This window comes from Ursus americanus, chromosome 36 (genome assembly GCF_024610735.1).
Source record: "Ursus americanus isolate L20-20 chromosome 36, mUrsAme1.1.p, whole genome shotgun sequence".
In the NCBI taxonomy this organism is placed as follows: domain Eukaryota; kingdom Metazoa; phylum Chordata; class Mammalia; order Carnivora; family Ursidae; genus Ursus; species Ursus americanus.
In genome coordinates this window covers 24128911-24146019 of record NC_142162.1, presented here as the reverse complement: position 1 = coordinate 24146019, position 17109 = coordinate 24128911, and the positions used below count along the sequence as shown (strand labels likewise).

Sequence of the window (17109 nt, the reverse complement as noted above, 5' to 3'; positions counted from 1 at the left end):
TGGACAGGAAAGGAAAGTATTCCTGGGTCAGGTGCTGTTACGCTATCAATGATCTCATATCAGCTCTTGGAGAAAGGTGTTATTATTTACCCCTCTTTCATAGGTAAAAAAAAGTCAGGACTCAGAGAAGTTAAGAAACTTGCCTGAGGTCCCCCCGCCAGTGTGTGGTTAGTCCCAGTCAGGACCACCGGATCGGGAGACTGAGCCTCTTTGCCCGATGTTGCTTTTCCTTTCAGGAACGCTCTTCAGAAAAGTTCCAGCCTGCTCTGGTAACATTGTGAGCAAAGGGCTTTGGTTCATGAGAAGGTGGGGGGTTATTAATCCATCACGCCCACAATTGTGTGCCTTCAGGGCGCCAGGGCACAGAGGGCAGCCAGAGTCCAAGGAAGTCGACAGAGATGTGGTGCCTGCTCCCACCCTCCAGCCCACACGGCAGGGATGGCACTGCCGGCATCCATGCACGCCCTGGCCTCGGCAGCCCTGCAAGCCCCCCCCCCCTTCTGAGAATCCTCCTTTTCCCCTTCGGGGACCCCGGTGGTATGACTTCCCCACTCTCACCCAGCCTTTGGCAGGAGGCTGAAAGGAGAAAGCCTGAGTCCTCAGGGTCCCCCAAAGGGGGTAGTGGAGCTGCAGGGCTGAGGAGCACAGTGGGGACCCAATGCCCTGGGCTCCAGGTTCCATTCTCACCATCTCCGGAGTCAGGGTGTGAGCTCGGGTTCGAGTCCTACAGGCAGGCTGTGGAAGGCAAGGAGGCTGTGGGCAGAGCAGGTGGACCTGTCTTGATAGGCTGGACAGAGAAGCTGGGACAGTCGGAGTGGCCGTGGCCCAGGCCGGGGGGAGGCCTGTGGCAGGTGAGGATGCCCATAGCAGTGGCGGACACGGCAGGGGGAATTTGCCAGAGTATGATGCCCGTGGATGCTCCCCTGCCCAAACTTAAGATGTGGGTGAGCAGAGCCTCAACTATGGGTGTGTCCCCTCCTTCCTTGGGTTCTATGCCTTAGAGATGGTGAGCGTTCACCAAGCGCTTGGACTTTCTGTCTGTCTGAGAGAGGTGGTCTTCCCTGCCAGAAAGTCATGAGTGGAGAAGAATGGACTCTGAGGAGCCAAAAGAGACGTTTCTGAGGGGAGCGGCTGGGCTTGGGGAGAGGAGAGGCAGAAGGGAGTCTCCCCTAGATGTAGAGGCTGTGGGGCGGGCGCGGGGGGGTTGTCTCAAGGAGGGTGCTGACTGGCAATGAAGCCAAGAAGGCAGGATGTCACTCTCTGTGACCCCTAATTCCTGCCAGCAGAGCCAGCAAAGCGCCCTGCTCCTGGGCTGCCCTGTGGGTTAGGGAAAGAGGCAGAAGAGCCAGGGGTCTTTATACAATTTGGGAGGACAGGTTTCTGATGGCAACAGGGCAAAGGTGGCTGGTCCTGGGCATGGGCTGGAGAGAGTGTGCAGGGCTGGGCATCGGCCTCACTGACGCAGCACAGGTGGAGTGGGGAGACCCCCCACCCCCTACAGAGACTCCTGGGCCGGTCACTGACCCTGATCTCCAAAAAGAAGCTAACAGCACCCTCCCTAGTTAATTCACAGATTTCAAAGCTTGACGAGATCAAAATGACATCACAGGTGTAAGGACGTTGGCAGTGCTGTATGTAAGTGCACAGTGGGTTTTTTTTTAGAGAAAGAGAGAGAGAGCTCTCGAGAGCACGTCCCCCCCACCCAACATGTGTGCATGGTTGGAGAGAGGTAGGGGGAGGGGGAGAGCCCAACACGGGGCTCAGTCTGACAACCGTGAGATCGTAACCTGAGCTGAAACCGAGAGCTGGGCGCTTAACCGACTGAGCCCTCCAGGCGCCCCAACACGGTGTTCTGATTATTCAGTATTAGCACCGATGACCTCCTGACTTCCCGGCCTCATCATCCCTGCCCTTGTTCACACTGGGATCTTCCTGCTGGACACGTCACCATTTTTGGCTTCTGGATCACTGAGTATTTTACTGAGAGGCTCTCGAGACATTCCCTCTCTGCCCCAGCCTCTTGTAAACACCCTCCTTCCCCCTAAGGTGACCAAACATCCGGGTTTGCTGAGGACTGAGGGGTGTTCTGGATGCAGGACTTTCAGTGTGCAAACGGGACCAGTTCCAGGCAAGCCAGGACAATTGGTTACCCTACTTCTCTCCCCACCCCGAGGCTGCTTCCTCTTCCCTGCCGTGACCACGGTGTCCCAGGCATTTCAACACGTTCCCTTTCACCCAGGCTATGCTTTCCTGTCTTGAAGCCTCCAGGCTGGGTGATGCCACCTGGAGAGGGGGCGTGTGCCCCCCACCCTAGCCCTTCCCTCTTCTCAGTGGGACAGGCCAGCTCTCAACAATCGCTCTGCCTTCTGTTGGGCTTCTGTCCTTCTTTCTACCCCTCAAAACCGTGCCAGACTTTCCCTCTATGCCTAGAGGGTATGCCCGCACCCACACCCCACCTCCCTGAGGCCCCTGTGGTGAGCAGCAAGTGGGGGGCAGAGCCTGCCTGTCCCATGCCAGCATTCCAGGCTCTCTGCCTGCCCTGAGGAAAGAGCCCCCTGGGTGCGTGCGGGCAAACCTGGCCTGCTCCCCACATCCGTGAGGACCCCTACGCCTGAGTCCTTAATGTTGTCTTGGTTCCTCCCCTCTCCGCCTTGCCCTCCTCTCACTCTTCCCTGGATCCCCACTGCTCTGCCGGACCCAGACCACTCCCTGCAGGATCTAAACAGGCCCTGCTGCTTGTGCCACTGCCACTTCCCGTGGCGCATTTATGGAACACCCTCTCACGACCATCCCTCGCGAATCTTGCTCATCTTGAGACTCAGCTGGAAAACTCCTTGGCTGGCCTGAGCCCTGTGCTGCCCTGGCCTCAGGCTAACGCAGCCTGGCATTGGCAAGTGCCTCGGAGGTGGAGGCTGGGTCCTTGCGTCTTGGTTCCCGCACTGTCTTGGCCCGGGAAAGCACACAGTAGGACCGCATTAATGTGGGCGAGCTCTTGACAGGGCAGCACTCAGCTCCCGGTTGTGGGCAGCTCTGGGCTGGGGGTGGGGGGCAGGGGTGGGTCCGGGGAAAACACTCATGGTGGCGAAGAGGGCTCCAAACAAGGGAGACCCCAGGGGTTCAGTTCCACACTAGAGTCCATCCCTCACTGCTGGGGCGGAACCTGGAAAGCTTGTGATGTCCCAGGCTTGGGTGTGCCCTGGAAAGCAGAACAGAGGAGCAGATCTCCAAACAGCCTTCCTTCTGCCTCCTGACGCCTCAAAGCACTTTAGTCCCACCCCGCTCCGGCATGTGTGCTCTTGGGAGAGGCAAGGCCCACACCGTCCCTGGTGGCTGGAGCCTAGCCCGGGCTTGTCCCTCCTGCCCTACCTCATGGACTCTGAGTCCTCCGCACCCAGGCGTAGGCCTGGCCTGGCCTGAGAGGCTTGCACACAGACCTCGGGTCAGGAGGAGTCAGAACAGCAGTTTCTTGAGCGAGGCCCTGATGGGGATTGGCTTTGCAGGAAAGGAAACCCAGGAGGCTTTAAGCCACCTTCTCGACCTTTCCCATTTGGAGGGTTGCCCCTATTTTCTGGGTGCTCATGTGATCCAGCCTTGCCCGTCCTCCTCAATATTCATCCATGCACGCAGAGCTGGGAAGGTGGCACCGGTGACCTCTAAGGTTCGGCCCCAGCCAGGAATGGTTCCTGGGCACTGGGGTGTGAACCTGGACCCTGCTGTTCCCCTGCTGGAACAGACGCAGATGAAGCACAAGGGACTGCTTCCAGAGGCACCAGCACTAGCTGGCCAGAGATGGCAGCCGGAGCCTGGGACTTCAGAGGGAGCAGGCAGGGGGAGGGGGGCAGTGGGGGGGGGGGCAGGAACCTGGCCTTGCAGGCTTTGCGGACAGGAGTCACCATGAAGGGAGGCTCCGAGAGGATGCTGGGGGGGTGCCTCAGGATCTCCCCACCAGGTTATAGGTGGGCCTCAGGCTTCAGAGGGCTTCAGTGTATTCAGGTGCCAGCGGGCTGGCAGGAGGCAGCCTTTGGGGCCCCTCAAAGGCTGCTGCAGTGGTAGGTGTATCGTGCCTACCCGAGGCAAGAAGAGAACTGTGTTGAACTCTGCTCTGGGGCGCACGTGGTTCCAGATATGGATATCGCAGGTTATTTCATTTCGTCTGCCAACGACTTGGAGGAGTAGGCATACCTCATTTTGCAGATGCGGACCAGAGAGGTAAGGGACGTACCTAGAGTCACACAGCCAGTGAGCGTGAAGTTAATCTGGGCCCCCCATCCCACTCTGCCTCATCTTAGGGCGAGGCTGAGGGAGGGCAAGGGCCAGAGTGCTTCAGTGTTAGTAATCAGCCACCGGCGGCCATTCCAGAAGCAGTGAGCGAGTCCCAGGAGTGGGGCCTCCGTCAGGGCTGTGCTCCCAGTCTCGGTGTGTGGTCCAGAGAGTCCCTTCCTCCCTTGCAGGCCTCTCCCTCCTCTTTCCTCCTCCATGACGATCCCCAGACCTGCAGCCATCTTGTCCTCAGGATGACTGCGCGTGTATATACCACAGACCACAAGTCCCATCCACATATGGTCCGCTCCAGGCGTGGGGCTGTGGGCCCAGCTGGCAGGCCACCTGAGACCAGGACCCATGACCGAGGTGCTGGGACAACGGCTCCACTTCAGGGCAGAGAGGACAAGGGCACAGAGTGAAGTTGAGGTGGAAACAGGGTTTCGGGGGCAGCCTGGGGGTGGGAGGGCAGGAGAGCGCTTGCGGGATCCAGGGGTCTTGGCTTCTAGTCTCATGTGTGACGCAAAAGGCTGTGCGCCCTGGGTGGATCGTGCTACCTCTCTGGGCCTCCTCATCAATAAAATAAGGCTTCTACAACTGTGTTGCTTCTCTCGCCTGGCAAAGTTGGGCGTTCTCTAGTCCGGGGATCATAAAGACTCGGAGGGAGAGGAGCTGGGGAGCAGGAGGAGAGAAGGAAAAGAGCACCCCCACCTCCTCAGGCTTTGTGACTCTGCTGTCCTCTGGTGGTGGGATGGAGTAACAGAGACATGGTCTCTCCCTACCTCCCCCAGACGAGAGTCGCTTACCCTTTGGAGGGGCTTTCACTGCCTATGGCCTCACTCAGGGCTGCGTGTGTTCTGGGTGGAGAAAAGCAGTCAAAGCACATGCATAGGATACCCACGGGCCCGCACAGGACAGCACGGCTTATTCACGCACGTATTTGCTCTTCAAGCGCTGAGGGAGGGTCTATGGTTTACTTATTTTTTAATTTGTTTTTAAAGATTTTATTTATTTGAGAGAGAGAAAGAGAGCACAGTAGGAGGATCAGCAGAAAGAGAGGGATAAGCAGACTCCCGACTGAGCAGGGAGCCTGACATGGGACTGGATCCCAAGACCCTGAGATCATGACCTGAGTGGAAAGCAGACGCTTAACCAACTGAGCCACCCAGGCGTCCCAGGATCTGTGGTTTATAAGGGCACTGTGCCAGGCCCTGGGGATCTGGAGGCACTTGGCACACCATTTCTGCCCTCAGGGAGCCTCTGTCCAGTGGGGGAGCAGATAAACACACCTTGGACTCTGGAAAATACAGGAGAATGTAGCGGCTGCTCTGAGGTGTGACGTGCTGTGTAACGTTTGGGAAGGGCAGACCAGAGACTGTGGGGTCCTATCTGATCAACGGTTTGTCCTCGGCACGCGGGCCTGCAGCCTGATGGGCCCCGAGGTCTTTGTCACTGGGTTTGGAGAGTCTCTCCCTGCAGGCCCTTCCAGAAGAGCTGGGTCGCCCTCCCCATGGGACGGCTGGATTGCTACCCATACCTCCTGTTCCCTGGCTGCTGTCCCGTCCCAACTCTGGCTGGGAACAGAAGTGAGGGGCGCACCTGACCCGGTCCCGCCCCTGTAGCCTCCTCTAGCTACCCCCCACTGCCCCAGGCCTAGTTTGCAAGCCTGGGTTCCAAAGATGATGGAGAACATTAGGTTTCGGCGGGGGGCATCTCCCCACCCCAGGCTGGTGCTGGGCAGGCCTCCCAGTTCCAACAACATGGTGTGGGGCAGGTGGTGGGAAGCCGGGCTGCCACCCCACCGGGGCCCTGCCTCTGGCCTTCCGGGGCTAGGCTGGAAGTCAGCAGCCTGTTTGAGGCAGTACACAGAGAGGGTGGGAGAAGGACAGGGAGGCAGAGAGAGAGAGATTGGCTCAGGGAGAGGAGCCTGGGTGCGTCACCATTGCTGGGAGTCTGACTCAGTGGGAACATCCGGCAGGAAAGGAAGAGAGAGTGTGGTGGCATTTCCAAGCAGGATGGGAACTCTGGGGCTGTGGAGACTGGGTGTGGGGTCAGGGGTACTGCATGAAGGCCTGGCCAGGAAAGAGGCTAACTGTGGTGGGGATGGGAGGGGGGCAGGAAGAGATGGTTCAAGGAGAACAGAGATTGAAACGCTGGCTGACTGGGCTGGTCTGGGAAGGAGAGAGAGAGCAGCGGGGCTTTCTGCTCTGGAGACAGACCCTGGAATTAGGGAAACTGAGGCCTGGTCAATCAGGGATGTGGGGGATGCAGGGACCTCTGACCCTCCCTTTAGGGCTTGGAGGTTGCGGCCCTCTAGCTATTGAAAGAGACCACAGGTATCCCTGATAAAAAAAAACCAAAAACCCAGAACCCCAAGCCCCAGCTCCGGGAGGCTCCAAGAGTGGGCCTGCCAGGCAAACTGCTCCCCTGGGCAGAAGGACCAGCCTCAGCTATACTGGGAAGATCTGGGGAGAGATTTTCCTGAGAAAGTCTGCTTCTTTTCTCGGGGTGAGAGAGGCTGAAAGGCCAGCCATGGAGAGCAAGGCCAGGAAGGGCCTGGAGCGAGGACCCTGAGTGGGGAAGGCTGTTGGCCGGCTCTGAGCTGCGGTGGCATGGGCCCTGCAGGAAGGCCCAGTTCCCCACACCAAGGGGAGACTGGAACAGCTGAGCCTCTCCGGAGTGGCCGTGCTTTAAAATACAGGGAAGACGATGTTCAATCTAAAGGTATGATTGACGGTGTTATTTCAGGTATGTAGTCGTATCTGGTGGCCTGGGGGAGGGAAGCTTCTTGTCCCTTCAAATCACTTAAACCAGAGCTGCTGAGAGCAGTAAGGGGAGGCTCATTTGAGGTGGGGGCCTTAGACTAGGAGAGCTGATGGGCTCGTCTGCATCCCGCAGGCCTTTCTTTCCTAACGGGAGGGATGGAGGCTTAGGTTGGCTGCCTGTCTATCTGCAGGTAGGTCGGGGCTGGGGCTCTGCGGAGCCTAGGGCCTCGGAGAATTCAGGGCCTGGGGCAGCCAGGCCCCCTGTGTGGGTTCAACCCAACAGAGAGAGGTTCCTGCTTGTGTCTGTGGGGACGTGGGGCAGGGCTTGGGAGAGGTGCTGGGCAGGGCCAGCGCCCTGGTCCTTGCCCTCTGAGAGTGGATGGGTGGGGGTGGCGGCGCGCATTCCTGGCTGGGAGCCCAGAGGAGTCTTTTGTAATCACAACATGATCTCGTGTGCTGAGCAGTGAAGCCGGCAGGGAGAGGCCAGCAGAGGCCCGGCTCCGGCTCTGGTGGCTCCGCGGCTCCGGCTTCCCTCCTGCTCTGGCTCCCCTGGGGCTGCTCTGGAATTCTCTCGGTGCCCACTGTTGCCATGCACTCAGCTGTGAGTGGCACCTCACCTTTGGCGGGGGGCTTCTTGGGGCTGGGAGGAGGCTGGGACGCCAGGCAGTCACACTCTGGGGGCAGCTGGGGACAGCTGGGCCTGGGAGGAAGAGGGCTGTGCCTAGGCCCGTGGGGGGCTGGGCAGGGGCATTTGGCCACAGTGGAGACCCTGCGGCCAGACAGGGAGAGACCTGGGATCTCGGGGCAGAGGCCTGGCTTGCTTAGGGTGGCTCCCCAGCTGGGCCTGCCCCCGGAACTGGCTCTCTCCTGCCCCGACTGACTGCCGGCAGCTCCAGGCCTGGAGAGGCTGGGCTTCTGGGAGCGGCTCTTTCCCACAGGCTGGGCACAAGCCTGGGGAGTGGGGCCCACAGGCCTGGGAGCCCAGGACAGAGCCGGGGCCTCTCTTTACTGTGGTTCTGGGCCTGGGAGCCAAACAGCTCCCCCCCTCGACCTTCTGAATCCCCTGGCAACTTCCCAGTCACGGCAGGTTCCGCTGCCAGAGCCATTTATAACTCTCATTCCAGGCTCCACTCAGCAGTGGAGCTCCCTGGAGAGCCCGGGGGAGGGGCAGCCCAGTGCTGGGAGCTGCGGGCCTGGGTATAAGGCCCTGACCTGAGCCCCTGAAGAGGCAGACAGACAGGCACACAAGCCCAGTAGGGTGGGGACTTGGGGCCTTCTGCGTGCCATCCCCCCGTGTGAGCCTAGCTCTGGGGATGGCTCCATTCGTGGTAAGAATATGCTTCTCAGGTGAATGTGAAAGTTAGGGGGCTGACAAGGGATGGGCCCAGCAGTCAGGGGCTTGGGCCCCCTGCCCTCTGCAGGGGTCTCACGGAGCCGAGTCCCCCATGAGCAGGCAGGAAGAGAAGGATGCCGAGCTGGATCGGAGGATAGTTGCCCTTCGAAAGAAGAACCAGGCCTTACTACGCAGGTACCAGGTGAGTGGGCCGTGATGGGGGGCCAGGAGGACCAGCTCGGTTGGTACTCCCTGTCTGACCCACAGACCCCTGCCCAGTGGTCTGGCCTGCAGGCGCTAGGCCTGAGGCCAGAGTCACGGTGGTGTGGTCCATCTCAGAAACTCTGTGAGGATCTCGGGGACGCTGTGATGCGGTGCCTCTGCCCCCTGGTGTCCCACTGGTGTCTCTCTGTGTAGGCCTGTCTGTGTGCATCTGGGGGGCCATGGCCTGTGCTGACCCCAGGCCCTCCCGCAGGAGATCCAGGAAGACCGGCGGCAGGCAGAGCAGGGGGGCATGGCCGTGACCACAGCGGAATTCCTCCGACCCGATGGCCTCACTGTCACTATCAGCCAGGTTCCCGGTGTAAGCCCCGCAGGGACAGAGGGTGGGGTGGCGAGAAGGTGGAGGCCCAGCCCATGTCCCGGAAGAACAACGCTCCTGCTCCGTTTCCTCCGCTGCCAGTTGTGGGGTTTACCCTTCAGTTCCCGGCCTGAAGTAGCCCAGCCCACTGTGGTCCCTCTGACCCCAAAGGGCCACAGCTAAAAGGCCACCAAATAGAATCCTCCTCACACCCTTTTCCAGATGAATGTGAAAGTTAGGGGCCCTGTGGCCCCGCAGCTATGCTCCAAACCACAGGCCACTCCTACACCCCCAGCCCTAGAGGGACAGAGAAGGGGGCTGAATGCCGGGAGCAGTGTCTAAGGGACAAAGCCCCATTGTCTGAGCGCTCTGGATTTCCCAGCTCAGAGAGGATAGGCTGCTGTGGCATCTTGGGCCCTGGGGTGGCCCCGGCCCGGTCCTTGGATAACCTCATGCCACTGGCATGTGAATGCCCCATGGAATCGGCTCCTCTGTGGGCATTCCAGGGAGGGCCAGGGCTGGAACCCGGCCTGGGGCACCTCCCACAGGACTCCGTCCGCAGCTCCTGCTCAGCGCTGGCCATGTGGTCTGAGGGCATGGCGTCTCATTCTTCAGGAGAAGCGGGTAGTCTGCCGGAACTGGGCAAGGTCCCTCAGACCTGGAGCAGCCAGTGGGATGCTTGAGGATGAGGACGTGGAGGCCCACACTGGTACCTTCCGCTTGGGGGAGCGGGTGGAGCTGGCTGTGACCATGGAAAACAAAGCTGAGGTGAGCAGGGTGGGTGGGGGAAGCCCAGGCACGAGGCTGGCAGCCTCCTCTTACCAGGCTGTGCCACACTGCCCATCCTCGCCTCCCCCCAGGCCAAGCGGATCGTAAGCGAGAAGCCCACCAGAGCAAGGAACCAGGGGGCAGAAGGGTCACGTGGAAGGGGCTTGGGACGGACCCCCTCCATGCAGATGGCCACCAGCTCGGATTCTGCACAGAAAGTACATCTTCAAGAGGGGATGGGAACATGAAAGTGGCAGTCATCATCTGGGGGAGGCGGAGAAGCTGAGTCACTTATGTCCCCTATCTCCGGGGACATGGCCCAGGCAGCACCAGCAAGAATTCCCACCCCTTCTTCCTTTCTCTGGCCAGTCTCCCCATTGGGTGGAGACCCTCTGACAGGGTATGTCAGAAGTCAGCCCCTTACCCTAACTGGATCTCTGATGGCAGGCATGTGGGGGCCTTGGGGTGGGCCATGTGCCAAGTGTGACCTCTAGGTGGCAGCAGCCCCTAGTCCTGGCTCTTGCTCACCACTGCTGGGTGCCTCTCCACTCTGGGCCTGTCTGCACACCCCTGCAACAACCCAGTGGATAGGCACCATTATTAGTCCCATTCTACAGAGGAGGAAATAATACACAGAGAGCTTAAGTAACTTGCCCAAAAGACACAGCTAACAAGTGGATGGAAATAGTATCTTTGGCAAATGAACATGTTGGAGATGGAATGGATCTCATTTTTAGATGGGGACTTCAAAACCTTGAGGGAAGGGGTTGGTAAGATTCAGATTTCCACTCTAAGTCAGGCTTCCTGCCTTTATCCCATGGTGCTGAGTGTCTTCTCCTTGCAGGGTGCTCGGGAGCCCCAGAGTCCAGGCCTGGTCCCAGGCCCAGTTCCCCGCCGGCCAGTGGGGGGACCCTTGGAGGTGGGCTGGGACTATGCCCAGTGGAAGCAGGAGCGGGAACAGATCGACCTGGCCCGTGTGGCGAGGCACAGAGATGCACAGGGTGACTGGCGCCGCCCATGGGACCTGGACAAGGCCAAGCCCACGTGGGTGGCAGGGCTGGGTAGCTCGTTGGACTGACATGCTTGTGGGGCTTGGGGGTAGGACTAACTGTGGATGCTTCTGGGAGGGCTGGTGGGACCCTTTCCAGGGTGGTTAAGGGTCTGCCCGGGCCTCTCTGCTGGGGCCTTTGGCTCAGGGTGGGCTTGGGGTCCCCTGATTTCTTGGGCCCACCGCCATCCTGTTGCCGTCAGCTCTGGGGTTGGGGCCGGGGGAGGCAGTGGCCACATGGGTCTTGCTGTAGCGTGTGTCCACCCCACAGAAGCCTGGCTTTCTGGCTCCACAGGCTACAGGACTCCAGCAAGCCTCGGGAAGAGGGCCCGGCCAGGGTGGGCGGCGCCAGGGGTGAGCCAATACCCACCTCACCCCTTCCCCTCCTTGGCTTTTATCACAGCCCCCCCACCCCCTGGGCTTCCTCTCCTTTCTCTGCCTCTTGGTGTGTCACTTATTTTTGGAGCTGGAAGGAGACATGGAAGAACATCTTACTTCCTCTCCCTCACTATCAGAGCAGGGCACCTTTCCACCCTCCAAACCCACAGCCTCTACCCTGGGTTCTGACCCCAGAAGGTCTGGGGAAGAGGCTCACAAGAAGTCTGCACTGCGATCCTTTTGAAGTTGGTCCCTCATGGGTGAAATCTCTAGTTTCCCTGCCCCTGGCCTGTTGTAGGAACAGAGCTTTTAGAATGGCTAGTCCCCTTATTTTTTTTTTTTTAAGATTTTATCTATTTATGTGTGTAAGAGAGAAAGAGAACGAACAGTGGAGAGGGGCAGAGGAGAGGGAGAAGCAGACTACCTGCTGAGCAAGGAGCCCGATGCGGGACTCGAGTCCAGCACTGCGGGATCATGACCTGAGCCGAAGGCAGACGTTCAACTGACTGAGCTAGAATGGCGAGTCTGCTTATTTTACACACGAGGAAGGTGGGGCTGGAGAAACTCAGCCAGCTACCTAGCCAGGAATGGCAAAGAGAGTACAGGGACCCAGCTCTCTTGATCCCCAGACCAGGGATCTTTTTGGGAGTCAGAAAACCCACACCTGGACCAAGAGAAAGACTGACAGCTTCCCGGTCCTGGAAGACCGGCGTTACTGCTTGGGATCCTTTATCACCCCACTCTTTCTCTATTTCTTTCGCCTCACTTAGGTCCCAGGAGCCACCGGAAGTCACAGCCCCCACCACTGTCCCTTGATGGTAAAGGTGAGTTAGGAGAGAAGGAGCAGAGTCGCATGCCCTGGTAAAGGAGCTGGGCTGCCATGGCCCTCTTCTCTCCTTGATTTGTGGACCATCTCTTACAGGTGGTACTACTCGGGGTGGGCCACACAGCAGACCCTCAGCGGTGTCGGCCACACGAAGCAAAGCCCGGGGGACAGAGAGGCTGACCGGCAGGGCCCGCAGGTAACAGATGGCAGGGGGCAAAATCAGGGGAAGCATCTGGGCTTCTTGATTTCCTGGATCTCCCTTGCCCCTGGGAGGTCAGGCCCAGCACTGTTCCAGGTCCCTGTTCTGGCCCTTGGGGCTGCTGCCTTCTGCCTGACGGCTGCCTGGCGGCAGGTTAATGAGGTTCGGGGAGAGGCCGGTAGCAAAGGCAGCAGCCGCAAGAGCCTGGTGCCCAGGGAGGCCGGCAGTAATTACAGCAGTTGCCTTCCCCCGGGGAAGCCGGGCGTGCCTTTCCCAGGCGGTGCAGGCGGGGACACGTCCAGAGTCCCCATGGAACTCGAGGTACTGCAGGCTTGGCCATAAACAGCAGCTGGGGACCTGGGATGGTGCTAAAGTGGGTGGTGTTCAGAGGAAATGGCTGGATGGGGAACAAGGTCAGGCTGGAAGGGAAGCATCCTGGAGCCTCGTTCTGGCTCTGATGTTCCTTTGAGACCCTTGGGCTCTGGCTGCTTCCTGGGAACATGGGCCACTGGCTACAGAGCGACAGACATGAAGGGGGGTGGGTAGGAGTAGGGCCTGCCACATGCTGTGTTTCTACAGGTGGGAAACGAAGGAAGACAGACAGGAGCTGGAGAACCAGGAGGTGGGTGCTTGGGAATAGGATGTGGCGGGCTAAGGACGTGAGCTCTGAATCCGCCAGCCAGCAGGGCCCATCTCTTGTTTCAGGGAAGCCACAGTACCAGAAAGACTCGGAGCGAGGAGGAACAGTCACAGAAGGAGAGCAGGATGGGGCTGGGCCGACCCGCAAGTGCCCCAGCAACCTGCCCAGCCCCAGGACCCCCAGGGGAGCCGAAAAGGGAGTCAGGAGCCTCCATAGCCAGTCCAGTCCTTGGCTCGCCACAGAACACTGATTTGGTTCCCCTTGACCTTTCTCTAGGAGGGGCCAGTAGCCCTGCGTCCGGGGAGAGTGTGTGTGCACTCACTCCAAGGCTCGGGGCTCAGGAGAACCCTGTGTCCTCACCAGATGGTTCTGAGCAGCTCCTGGGGTGGAACGACCCCCAGGCTGAGCCGGAAGCACAGACTTGTTCGGAGCCACAAGGAGGCGCAGGGCCCTCAGAGCCTAGAGAAGACAGGTCTGGCAAGGCTGGGGCCCAGCAGGGCTTGGCGCCACGAAGCAGGCCCCCCAGAGGAATGGGCCAAAGGGCAAGGGGCACAGGTGGTATGAGAAGCAGGACAGGAGGGCCTGGCCCTGCAGGAAGATGCTGAGCAAAGCTCCTGGGAGCATGGGGGCCAGGCTGGGGAGAAGAGGAGGGAAGAATGAAGACAGCACTCTTGTCTCTTGTGTGTGATGGATGCTGGTGGCTTGTGGCAGTCTGGCTGAGCAGCTGGGCAAACTCTCCAGCGGGGTGACATTGTGAGGGCAAGGAGCCATCCTTCCTTGCCCCTCATGGGTACAGCCTATGCATAGGTGTGTTTTTACCTGCAGATAAATCTCCTGGTGTATTCCTATGCCAGGTCTCTAAGGCTGTTGAGCCCTGTCCTGGGTCTGTCACCATCCAGGCCACCAGCTTCCCTGCCCTGGCAAGAATGGGAGGCTTGGGAGCACTCGGCACCTGGCTCTCCTGGCCTCTGTCACCGCCAAGGCCTGGCTTCTCTTTCCAGCTGCGGCTTTGGCTCCTCCAGTGCAAGGAGCCTCTGTAGCTGGCAGGACCGGTCCAGGCCTGGGTCCCTTCCCCTGCCTCTGCCTTGCACCCAGGTGACTCACAGCCCCAAACTCACAGGAGGGCCAAACCAGGGGAAATCTCGGCCATCAGCTGGCAGCCTCTGGCCTTTCTGGAAGAGGAGGCTGAGGCTTGAAGAAAGGGAGGCCACAGCAGGTAGGGACAGCTGGGGACAGAACAGCAGAGCTCAGGTTTCCTCCGCAAAAGAGAGGGTCCCCGGAAAGTCCTTCTTTCTGAAATGGTCTGGGGTTGGGTGGGGAGAGGACAGCCTTCTTCTCCCCACAGTAGGATGCGAGAGCTCATCAGCAGGGATCCCCTCCCCCACACCCAGGTCAGACATCAAGTATACCATCAAGACAGCATGGGGGATGGTGGGGGGGCGGGGGGGGGAGTGGGGGAGCAGGGGGCAGCCCAGGGCCATTTCCTGCCATCGCCTACTTCCTCTCCCCCACCACCTCCCCTGCACACAGGCATGTGCCGAAGCAAGGACTCAGACAAGGGGCAGAGAAAGTGACTCTGCCACAGTAAAACTTCGGGACTTGTCTTTCCTACTTAGTCTCTGTTCCCGCCCCTCCCCTGGGGCCCACGGCTGGTGAATTATTCAGACTCCACACAAGCTGTGGCTTCCTCTCAATTCAACAAACATTTCCTGAGCACCCACTAGCAGCAGTGCAGCCGGTGGGCGATGGTGACTCTGCCAGCAGGAGGGAGGGGGAGCCAGTCACCCAGCAGATCCAAGCTGCACAGCGGGAACCATGCTTGACTGAGAGCCTTGACGGGAGCTGGCGATGGCGGTAGGAGCCCAAAGAGAAGCACCTCACCTCTGCTCGAAAGGGCAGGTGCCCCTTCCTCTCTCACCACACTGGGCTCTCCCCATGTGGCCCTCTCCTCTCCCTTCCTCTTTGGCCCCACAGTGGCTCTTCCTCTCAACTGAGGGCCCTGGGCCTCACCAGCCTCTCTGGCTTCTCTAGGGAGTGTCTAGCTCATCCCAAGGGTGCTCCCCTGTCAAAGGGAGGGCTAAACTGTGGGCTCACAGCTGGGGCTTCCTCACTGGCTCCATCTCCACCCTCCACCCCCTCTACTCAGGAAGCATGGGGAGGGGGTGTCTTTTCAGCAGATCAGAGTGCTTCTCACATGTTAAGGTGCAGAGTGATGCAGAGTGTAATTCAGTAGGTCTGTGGTGGGCCTGGAAATGTGCATTTCCAATAGGCTCCTGATGATACCTGTGCTGCTGGTTCCTGGACCACGGGTTGAGTAGTAAGGGTTTGGACTAGAATATATGGAGGGCTAGGGGCAGATAGACTCTAGACTCTGAGGACTCATTGCTGGCTATATCGGGGACCTGGCGAGGGCTGCCCCTGCCAGGTGGGACTTCCTGGCTTCAGAGTTGGGTGAGAAGCTGAGGTACCTGGGAAGAGGCTCAAGAGGCTAGTGAGTGAGTGCTGCCAACTTCCTGCAGTGGGGAGTGAGGAAGCTGGTTGGGAATGGGATGAGGTGAAGGGGTGGAAGAGGTTGGTGTGGGGTTGATTAGAGGAATTTTGACAAGGCCTGGGAATATTCATACGCACAAGGGAAGAAGACCCCTCTGAGACATGAATAGGTAAGGGTAATAACTCTAAGCTCAAGTTTTCCTCTTGCCCTCCAGTCATACATAAATGCCTTTGGAGCATGACCCTGGACTTGACCCATGATTCCCAAAGGATGGAGCTGGGGAAGAGCAGATTCAGGCAGAGTCCTTGAATTCAGATGTCTCCAAAAATAATCATGATCAAGAATTTGAATTCTAAGATTCACAAACTGCTCCCCCCCCCCCCAGTGCTACCGACTGTACAGCTGGGCCTTCGTTAGAGAGTATATGCCAAGGTATGTTTGACTACGGGACGGGGATATAGAACTCGGGCAGAACTCTGGTTCAGCCCTCGCAAGAGGACCTACGCAGGAGAGAAAGGTGGGTTATGAAGAGCTATGGAGAAATAGGGCTTCTCTCCTCAAGGGTAACATCCAAAAGGATGTTAGGAGAAAGGACGTCCTGGGAGTCACTAGGGGTTGGAGAGACTGGCCCAGGACACCTTCCCTGCAGGAAGACTGCAACGCCAGGCAAGTATCACTGAGCTTTTCTCAAAAAAGGGGGAGCCCTTCTTCAGAATAAGGGAACCAGCAGCTCCGGTAGCCACCCTCCTCCCCTCAGAGGGAATGAGCTATGGAGCAGGAGGGAAGAATGGACACCCCTCCACAAACCTCAGGGTCATGGAAGCCTGGCTGTAGCAATTCCTGGCTCCTTTGCTTAAAGGCCTGGCTGGGAGACTTTCTCTTAGATGCTTATCTCCTCCCCAACCAACTGAAAAGACTCTCTTCAAAGATGGGAAGTTCTTCATGAGACAGAGCTCTCAGGAACCCAGGCACAGAGCTGGAGGAACGGAGAAGGAAGCTGCCCACAGGGGAGTGGGGAGATGACAGCTTGACTTAGGGCCTCATAACAAGGAGGGTGGAAGGGGCAGAAGATAGCTCTGTCCTGAGCCCCTATCACGTGGGCAGAAGGGAGCAGCAGAGCAGATTGCAAGGGAGGGATGTTTTTGGAGGACTGGCAGCATGGTAGAGTGGAACAAACATGGGCCTTGGAATTCAACAGACTGAATCTTAACCTAGGTCTGTCATCTGCTAGCCGGGTGACCTTGATCAAGTTTAACCTCCAAAAGCCTCAGTTTTCGTATCTGCAAAATGGGGCCATTAACGACCTTGAGGGGTTGTCAAGAAAATTAAAGATAAGAGTAGTGCAAAACATGCCTGGCCCACTAAGTAGGCACTCTCTGAACAGCTGCCTGGCACTCACATGTGTTGAATAAACGAAGTAGCTAATCGGTTTGATCTCTGTCTACTTTGTTCTCGATTTTCTCCTGTACCTCCTCTTTCAGTGTCACCTTCACCGGGGTCAGTACACCCCAGGGAAGTGAGGGATGGGTTGTCAAGTCTACTCAGCCTTCCAGGGCAGTGAGCTTCCTTTATGCACCTGGGGGAGTCGACTGGAATTAAGAGCCTCACAGAGTGACCCTGCTCTTACTGGGGTGTTTTTTGCCCTCAGCATCTCCCTTAACTCCACATACCAACTTTCATAACTCAGCATTTCCTCTTTTCCTCCGTTAACAGCAATGGCGATCTCGTGGACTCCCACCACACTCTTCGCTCGTTATTTTCCCCAGAATCAAAACTCCCTTGTGGCGTTTGCTCTATGCCTCCCAGAGTCAAGGTTTTTTT

General features: G+C 58.6%; 1 protein-coding gene and 1 long non-coding RNA gene across 10 annotated transcripts in view; one reads left to right on the top strand and one right to left on the bottom strand.

The window, feature by feature from the left end:
* LOC148107051 (uncharacterized) overlaps positions 1-17109 on the bottom strand; it is a 68213-nt gene that overhangs the window by 4403 nt on the left and 46701 nt on the right. The window lies entirely within an intron of this gene.
* CCDC9B (coiled-coil domain containing 9B) lies at positions 7469-16723 on the top strand. 9 transcript variants are annotated; one of them, XM_045770534.2, is made up of 11 exons: positions 7469-7626; positions 8447-8560; positions 8776-8941; positions 9501-9706; positions 9799-9924; positions 10551-10750; positions 11050-11108; positions 11903-11956; positions 12055-12154; positions 12737-12779; positions 12863-16723. In XM_045770534.2, exons 1-11 carry the CDS (start codon positions 7615-7617, stop codon positions 13400-13402), a joined length of 1620 nt encoding a protein of 539 aa, XP_045626490.2. In that variant the 5' UTR covers positions 7469-7614; the 3' UTR covers positions 13403-16723. The 9 variants fall into 9 exon arrangements, with proteins under 9 accessions (XP_045626490.2, XP_045626512.1, XP_087715377.1 ...); XM_045770551.2 differs by having other exon boundaries at positions 7470-7626; positions 8479-8560; positions 8834-8941; XM_087859252.1 differs by having other exon boundaries at positions 7474-7626; positions 8479-8560; positions 8834-8941; positions 9554-9706.

Excerpts from the sequence above, each read along its gene's own strand:
- CCDC9B (XM_045770534.2), top strand. Across the intron at positions 10,751-11,049 it reads CTGGACAAGGCCAAGCCCAC|GCTACAGGACTCCAGCAAGC; the intron begins GTGGGTGGCAGG and ends CTGGCTCCACAG. Across the intron at positions 12,155-12,736 it reads CTGACCGGCAGGGCCCGCAG|GTGGGAAACGAAGGAAGACA; the intron begins GTAACAGATGGC and ends GTGTTTCTACAG.